Consider the following 8843-nt stretch of genomic DNA (forward strand, 5'->3'; position numbering starts at 1 on the left):
TGAAAATGATGGTTGTCTGTCATGTTGATCCCACCCTTTAACTTGCATCAGTAACCTGGAACAAGAATGCACATAAAAAGCTTTTCCCATTCCTGATCTTCCAACTTGTTACTAGTCAGTCACTCAAAAGTATTGATGCAAGAAGGATCAGCTTGACAGCCAGGCATCTTTTCAGAACAAGGTTGGCCTAGCCTGGTTGCTGACACTTTAGTGGGAGACAAAAAAGCAGCGCCATCTAAGTGTAGCAGTAAAACATTTTAAAAATTGGAACATAAGAGTTATGCCCTGTACACACGGTCGGATTTTCCGATGGAAAATGTGTGATAGGACCTTGCTGTCGGAAATTCCGACCGTGTGTGCGCTCCATCACACATTTTCCATCGGAATTTCCGACACAAAGTTTGAGAGCAGGATATAAAATTTTCCGACAACAAAATCCGTTGTCGGAAATTCCGATCGTGTGTACACAAATTCGACGCACAAAGTGCCACACATGCTCAGAATAAATTAATTGACGAAAGCTATTGGCTACTGCCCCGTTTATAGTCACGACGTACGTGTTTTACGTCACCGCGTTCAGAACAATCAGAATTTCCGACAACTTTGTGTGACCGTGTGTATGCAAGACAAATTTGAGCCAACATCCGTCGGAAAAAATCCATGGATTTTGTTGTCGGAATGTCTGATCAACGTCCGATCGTGAGTACGGGGCATTACACTCACAAGAGGGCGATTAAAACCAGCATGTAGTATATTAGGATCATCCGCTCTGTCCCAGGAGAGGTGCTTGTGGGTCTTTGGCTGCAGGAGCTGCCTCAGATACGGCCGCGCTGGTGGAAGTCTCTTCTAGTTCTTTTCCAAACCGGCAGCCACTAAGGGTAGTTTATTGGTGATCCTTACATGGACATACTATTACTAAGGACTAATTAAGACTGTCCCATTATGCGACACAGTCACAACCATTTTTACACTATTTTAATGTTATAGCCCTATCTGGAGTGTGCCATGTAAATCTGTTGGTCTTTATGCTGACTCTTTAGGATCAGAGCTTTACATCAATAGTCCATGGCAACTATATCGATAAGGACATATGACTTCCCTGATCTGCAGCCTTGTTCCAAGTCAATGACAGTCAGGTAATAATTTTCAGAAGGAAGTCAGCATTAGAAACCCCCATATTTACATTACAGCATATTTATCTTACATTTTATTTTTGAGATTTTAGAGGAAACAAACTAGCAAAACTCCTAAAATCCTCACCTGTCAATGTAAGAGGTAACACATTTTTCTGTTAAAAGTTTTATATTTTTCAGGGAACTAGGTTTAGGTGCTAACCATGTCTCTAATACAATAGTGAGACTAGAGGAAACACCATGTAAATTCAGATGGAATTATTATTAGATTGTAGTTTCTTTTGTAAACCCCCCTCTAGTGGTCACAAGAAGTGATGCAGCTTCTAAAAAAAAAGGCAAAAAAATATGTTGCAAATGCAGTGCTAATATTTGTACAATATCATATGTAGATTTCCAGGCATAGAGGGGCAGGAGATGCCAAACTAGGGAAATATTCATCAAATTCCCTGATAAATAACCAGCACTTGCAGATTCATTCGATAGGTATTTAAAGCTGGCCATACACCTATAGATTATCTGCAGATTTTCTATGGTTAGATGGAAAAGGTGGGAGATTCCTTCATCCACACAGTTCAGTGAACATGGAGAGATCTGTTGCACTTTTTCTATCTAACCATAGAAAATCTGCAGATAATCTATAGGTGTATGGCCAGCTTGAATCCCTCTTCGATACCCTGAACTGGTTGACAAAATGTTTCTCATGATGAAGAGGAATTCTACATTCATATATGAATCATAATCAATTGTATCTGTGTAGTTTAATTATTTTAATGCAGCCATAACAATGTATATGTTTTATAGTGGAACTTTATGAAAACAATAAAAAATGGGTGAACAGACAGGATTATTAATGCAGAAAAGACATGCTATGTCACATCTGCATTAAAACTACTTACCTGTCAGTCCATCCTTGTACAGCGAGCTACGCATGTGCAGCTCATTGTACAAGTTCCACAATGCCAGGATAACTGAACTCCTGCGCATGCAGGACATCATCTCTGCCCAGCCAATAAAAGCAATAGCTGGAAGCTGTCCACCCAAAGATGTCAGCGGTTGGAGGAGGAGCTCCAGAATGCTGCAGTGAAGGTGATTATAGCACCACTTTAAATTAGAAAAAAAAATGTATTTCATTCCATACTGCTGTGAAAGTTGTGCCTCTAGAACCTAATGCCAGTCTTATTGCCAACTCATTGCTGAGTGGCAGTTGTACCCAAATTGATTGATCAACTTACCATACGTGGTTCAAATCTCAGCCGGTTCAGCAGGGATCTGAACCATCTATGGCCAGCTTTACACAATACCCTCCCACCCTTGCTGGTAGATGACAGGGGTGCCCTGCAATAGCAATAATAATAAACATGATAACCCTGGCATGTTATCATGTTTAACTAAAAAACAAATTTAAGTGCAGCGCAAATGATAATAAATAAATAAAGTCCATATATTAAAAGAGAAATCCCTTGTGGTAAAGCCAATCCTTCTATGTGAAAACAGTGATCCTCTCCACTCACATATATGTAGAATGCTTACCAGATAGGGGGGACCTCTGAAATTACAGGAGGTCATACGAGTATGGGTTCCATACAAACTGGATGGACATAGCACGGCCCCTCAGGTTATCCTCAATGGTTACCGGTAGATACCTCTTCAGTGCAGCAGTGTAACAGGTGAGCTTCCAGTGCAATACGGAATACAGCAATCACCAAAGAAAAAAAGAGGAAAAAAACTAAGAGCGGTCCGTTTGGTATAGCTGTATAGGCAATTTATTGAAAAAGTATAAAACCACTTTTAAAACACGCGCTGATACAGCGCTATTGGAAAGATGTCAATACAAGGCTGAGAACAGACTGTTCGCGTCCGAACAGCTGTGAGATGGCAGCGGGTGACGTCAGAGCAAAAACTCCGCCCCCGTACGCGCCGTTACATCCACAGGACTTCGTCAGCGAGGGCGGAGTCATGCTGTCACCCAGAAGCCTAAATACACGCCGACTGTCAGCAGGGAATGTGCCACGACCGGAAACGGAAGACACTTCAGAATTGACGTGATTCTTAAATGGAGACATTTGCTGAAGACATGGCGATTGGTAAAAAGCTACCCACAAACTTTTAAAACAAGAAGTACATATAAGAGTGGATATAAAAATAAAAATAAAATTAAACTCCATGGTTTATGAATGATCTCTAGTGACTCCAAGGATCTAATATAAACTTCATGAAACATATACATATAGTTAAAAAATGAAATGTATAGTAACACCCGCGTCCATCTCGTACATAAATATGATACATATAAAATGCATGTAAAATGCAAATACATACACACAGGAAAAACTGAATGCACAAAATTAAAAACACAAGAAATAAATAAAATGCGCAAAAAAATATTATCATTACGTAAAGAGGAATACATATACAAGGACGAGCAAAATAAAAGACACATTATACTTATTTGTCAGAAATGAAGCAGTTGAGGTCAAACTCAACGTTTAACCCCCTAGGGACTGCTACTTTCGTTTCATGAATTCATAGAGATTCTTGGCGACTAACCTGCCTAATATAGTTGCCACCCCTCCAGTGTTTCGTGACTTTTTCTATGCCCCGAAACTGTAATTTCTTAGGGTCCCTATCGTGACAATTTCTAAAATGCTTAGATACTTAATATGTCTTTAAACCTTTTTTGATATTATTGACATGTTCAGCTATGCAGACTCCCATGGGTCTAGAAGTTCTTCCCACGTATTGGAGTCTGCATTCACACTGAAGCATGTACACTACTCCTACAGTGTCACAGGTAATCAGATTTTTAATCTGAGAAGTTCTATCAGTGGCAGTAGCTCGAAACGCTTTCCGTTTTTTAACGTTAGATTTGCATTGCCTGCATGCTGGACATTTTCCGCATGCATAGAACCCGACATGAAATTAAAGATTCTATTTTCTTTAACCACAGGGGGGTCAACTACACTATGGGCTATAATATCCCTCAAGGTCGGTGGTCTCCTGTAAACAAATGGGGCGGGCAGGGAGAGTTGGACCTAGGATAATATCCTTTTTCAAAATATCCCAATACTTCAAAATGATCTTTTCCACTTTCTTGTGTTGGATATTATAATCTAAAATAATCCTATATTGAAACACGTCCTGCTTTGTGTTAATATTTTTATCTTTATTTTTGTCGGAATCCGCTACTAAGGAGGAACGGTCCATACTGCCAACTTTTTGCACCACCTCTGTTATGAGAGCCCTAGTATATCCCTTTTGTAAAAACTTTTCTGCCATACCATTGGCTTGTGAAAAATAATCATCATCCAGATAGCAGTTACGCCGAAGGCGAATAAACTGCCCTCTGGGGATATTAAGCAACCATGAATTGTGATGGCAGCTGTCCAGGCGAATATACCCATTCCTGTCTGTTGGTTTACAGTAGTTCTTGGTTCTAAAAAAAACCTCCATGTTTGAAAATTTCCAAATCAAGGAAGGCTATGCTTGAGGCATCAGCATTCCATATAAGACGGATGTTCTTAGTATTACCATTGAGCCGGGACATAAATAATTGGAGACTGATCAAGTCACCCTCCCAGATCAGAAAAAGGTCGTCTATATATCTTTGGTAGCAGACCAGCTGCGCAGGTCTGCTACCAAAGACAAACTCCTCCCAGAGTGCCATGAAAATATTTGTGACGCTTGGCGCAAAACGAAGTAAACCCAAGTGTCTGTAAAAAGAATTTACCGCCATACCAGAAATAATTCCTGGCAAGGCAGAACTCTAGGGCTTTTAAAAGGAAATCTTTTAAATGTGAAGGTAAGTCTGACTTATCCAGGGCCCATTGTACCGAGCTAATGGTATCAGAGTGACCAATTATCGTGTACAGTGAGCTAACGTCGGCTGTCACCAATAAACTGTTATCTTTACACGGTATTTTCTCCACTATTTGTATGATGTGTTTGGTGTCTTTTAGAAATGCTGTAGTGGTGGATACTAAAGGTTTCAAGAAGTAGTCTATATATTGGCCCAAATGTGCTGAAACTGAGTCAATGCCGTTTAGGATGGGCCTACCTGGAGGTAATTGGGGATCCTTATGAATCTTGGGTAAAAAATATAATTCTACAAGCACTGGGGTTTAGATAGGATACCTTTTTATTCAAAACTCCCCTAGTTTTACCCAAGGAGATCAACACTTCTAATTTATCTTTGAACTGGCTAATAGGGTCCTTAGTTAGCACTTGATATGTCTTCCTGTCTGACAATAACCGATCCATTTCCTCCTGGTAATAGGATTTACTCATAATAACTAACCCACCCCCCTTGTCAGCGGGCCGAATAACTACATTCTTATTTTTCTCCAATGCACGAATACCTTTTTTCAAATAAGCAGGGTCTCCTACTTTTCTCACTTTCATCTTCTCCAAGTCACTAATGACCATATTTTTAAAAACCTCTACGTGTTTGTGATCATTCTTTGGAGGGTTGAAAACCGACTTATTAGCCAGATTAGAATGTATACCACTGGGAACTGTAGAACCTGTCAGGACAGACCTTTCACCAGGTTTGGATAGGAAATATTTCTTTATATTCAAAGTCCTGACAAATTTCTGCAGGCTAATGTAGGTCTTAAATTTGCTAAGGTTACATGCTGGAGTGAATTTCAAGCCTTCAGATCTACACCGCTAATGTTGAAAATACCCGTGCCTAATGGGACTTTTGTCTTTTTTGTTTTCCGTCCTGCTCTTCTCCCTCTCTTTGTCTTTTTTTTCCCCCCTGTCTGTTTCCTGTTGGTGTATAATCCCCTGGGTCCGGCCATTGGGGTTGGGGGTTCCCTAAAAAATGATTCTGATGGTATTCATCATCTTTAACCACTTGAGGTCCGGGCCATAGCCGAATGACGACTACAGCGCGGACCTCAATTTCCGGGAGGCCGTCATGGGATGTCTTCCCCTGTGCACGCGCACCCTGCAGGGCGCGCGATGTGCGCGCTGTGATCACCGAGTCACGGAGACTCGGATGATCACAGATCCGAGTAAGGGGCCGGTCCCGGCCAATGACAGCTGATCACATGATGTAAACAAAACCTCGGTGATTGGTTTCGTTTTCTCCTCACGCTGACAGCGTGAGGAGGAAAAACAAGCCAATCACTGGCTTATGTCAAAGGGACATCGGTCCCGAAGAGGAAGGAGACACATATGCCTCATCTGTGCCAACAAGTGCCATCTGTCATTGCCACCTGCCAGTGCCCACAGGTGCCACCTATCAATGCCCACAAGTGCCACCTACCAATGCCCACCAGTGGTGCCAATCAGTGCCACCTAGCAGTGCTGCCATCAATCAGTGCCCATCACCGCCACCCATCAGTGCCGCCTCATCAGCGTACATCAACGAAGGAGAAAAATTACCTGTTTGCAAAATTTTATAACAAAATATAAAAAAAATATAATTTTTTTTTTTTTTTAATTCTGTCTTTTTCATTTTTTTAAACAAAAACTAAAAACCGCAGAGGTGATCAAATACCATCAAAAGAAAGCTCTATTTGTAGGAAAAAAATGATAAAAATGTCATTTGGATACAGTGTTGTATGACCGCGCAATTGTCATTCAAAGTGCGACAGCGCTAAAAGATGAAAATTGGTCTGGACAGGAGGGGGGTTTAAGTGCCCAGTAAGCAAGTGGTTAAACAAAGGGGCAAAGCGATTATTCACAGGAATAGGGGTCTTATCATACTGGTGATCGTGGTCATCATAGTAAGAGTTCTGTTCAGAGTATGAGTAACGACCTCTATTGGACCTGTTACTTGGGGTCCTACCCCCTATTTTTTAGTTTATTTTTTAGTATGTTATCATGTTTATTAGTTGTGTTTTTGTATGTATTTCCTGGTAGGTGTGGTAAAAAAAAAATAAAAAATAAAGGGGGGAAAAAACAACTGTTATCAGCTGAGTGCTTTTGATTGTAAGCATACACGTTTCCTGCCTTGCAGATATAAATGTAGATTTATACAACTCTTTGGCTGTACTTTGCCCTATTTGTTTTATGTTGCTTTGCTAGTAGACTGTCAATAAAATGTACAACTACAATATAGGAATCACAACAATGCATAGCACACTCACCTGATAACTCTTTTATTCCAGGCTGACCCTTGTCCAGAGCCATCAGAAGAAGACCGTCATTTGCTGCGCTTTTATGCATCTCAAAGTCATGGACACCTACAGACACTTGAGACCTGCGTGGGTACATTTCTGGGAAGTGCAAGTTCACAACCACCACGTATTTTTGTAGGACATGGAAAACAGCTGGTGATTGCTGCACACAAGCTTGTGTTCATTGGGGACACACTTGGCCGATTGCTCAGCTGTACTCAACTGCAAGTTAAATTAGCGGGAGAAGGGGGAACCCTATGCCAAGCCCTTAAAGAAGTTGTGCTAGCTACAAAGGAGGCTGCTGCCCTGTACCCATCTCCTGTTGCACTCAAAGCCATGGCAGCCAGTGTATCTGTACTCTGTACCTGTGCTCATAGCTTCACAGAACTTCTTCAAAAACTGTCTGCCTGACTCATGAAAAACAAAACTTCAGACATTTGGAAGGTTGATTTGGATTATGGGTAGAAAAATCTACAATAATTTTGAGAAATTCATGGTACTACCTGCCTAATCATTTTACTGACCTTTTCATTTTAGTATTTATTTTGTATCAAGATCTCTGATGTTATGTTTAAATATATATGAAAAACTACAATAAATTCACTCTTATTGTATTTATTTGTAGCATGAGTATTTGTTTTATAACACATAACACTAGTAAGCCTTAAAGTATAACTAAAAGCAAAACTTTTTTTACGTTTTGGATAGAGGAGAGGGACTAGAACTAGGGATGCACCAAAATTTCGGCCGCCGAAACATATCGGCTGAAAATGGCCCTTTCGGCAAAAAGCCGAAAGAGAATTCTTGCCGATACCGAAAGGGGCAGGGCCTGGGCTCCGCCCCTGGTGCTGCCTATCAGGGGGGCTTCCTATATCGTAGGAGAGAGGAGAGCGGCCGCCTGTTTGATCACAGCGCTGGGAACATCACAGCTTTCATTTTAATAGCTGTGTGTTCCCTGCTGCGCGCCGTCACATACAGCCCCTCACCCTTGTCCAGCACTTTGATAGACAAATCACCCATCCAATGGGACGGGTGATCTGTCTATCAAAGTGCCCGGACAATGGGGAGGGGCTGTATGTGATGGCGCGCAGCAGGGAACACACAGCTATTAAAATGAAAGCTGTGATGTTCCCAGCGCTGTGATCAAACAGGCGGCGGCTCTCCTCTCCCTTCACTGGCTGCACTACTGGGGACACAGGCTGCACTACTGGGGACATTGGCTGCAATGGGGACACAGGCTGCACTACCGGGGACGACACAGGCTGCACTACCAGGGACACTGGCTGGCTGCATTGATCTCTTGTATCATGTCCACAGTCTCTAACTCTCTGACCATGTCCCCAGTCTCTGACCATCTCCTGTAACATGTCCCCAGTCTCTAACCGTCTCCTGTACCATGTCTCCAGTCTCTGACCGTCTCCTGTACCATGTCTCCAGTCTCTGACCATCTCCTGTAACATGTCCCCAGTCTCTAACCGTCTCCTGTACCATGTCTCCAGTCTCTGACCGTCTCCTGTACCATGTCTCCAGTCTCTGACCGTCTCCTGTACCATGTCCCCAGTCTCTGACCGTCTCCTGTACCATG

At 41.9% G+C, this 8843-nt stretch overlaps 1 protein-coding gene across 2 annotated transcripts in view; it reads left to right on the plus strand.

Annotated features, from left to right (window-relative positions):
* EFS (embryonal Fyn-associated substrate) overlaps positions 1–7872 on the plus strand; it is a 38264-nt gene extending 30392 nt beyond the window's left edge. For both annotated transcript variants that reach the window (XM_073632671.1, XM_073632668.1), the window contains one exon: positions 7250–7872. In XM_073632671.1, the coding sequence (XP_073488772.1) occupies positions 7250–7669 (420 nt within the window). In that variant the 3' untranslated portion in view covers positions 7670–7872. The remainder of the gene's footprint in view (positions 1–7249) is intronic.
* The last annotated feature ends 971 nt before the right edge of the window (positions 7873–8843 follow it).

Source organism: Aquarana catesbeiana, linkage group LG01 (assembly GCF_042186555.1).
Source record: "Aquarana catesbeiana isolate 2022-GZ linkage group LG01, ASM4218655v1, whole genome shotgun sequence".
Lineage (NCBI taxonomy): Eukaryota > Metazoa > Chordata > Amphibia > Anura > Ranidae > Aquarana > Aquarana catesbeiana.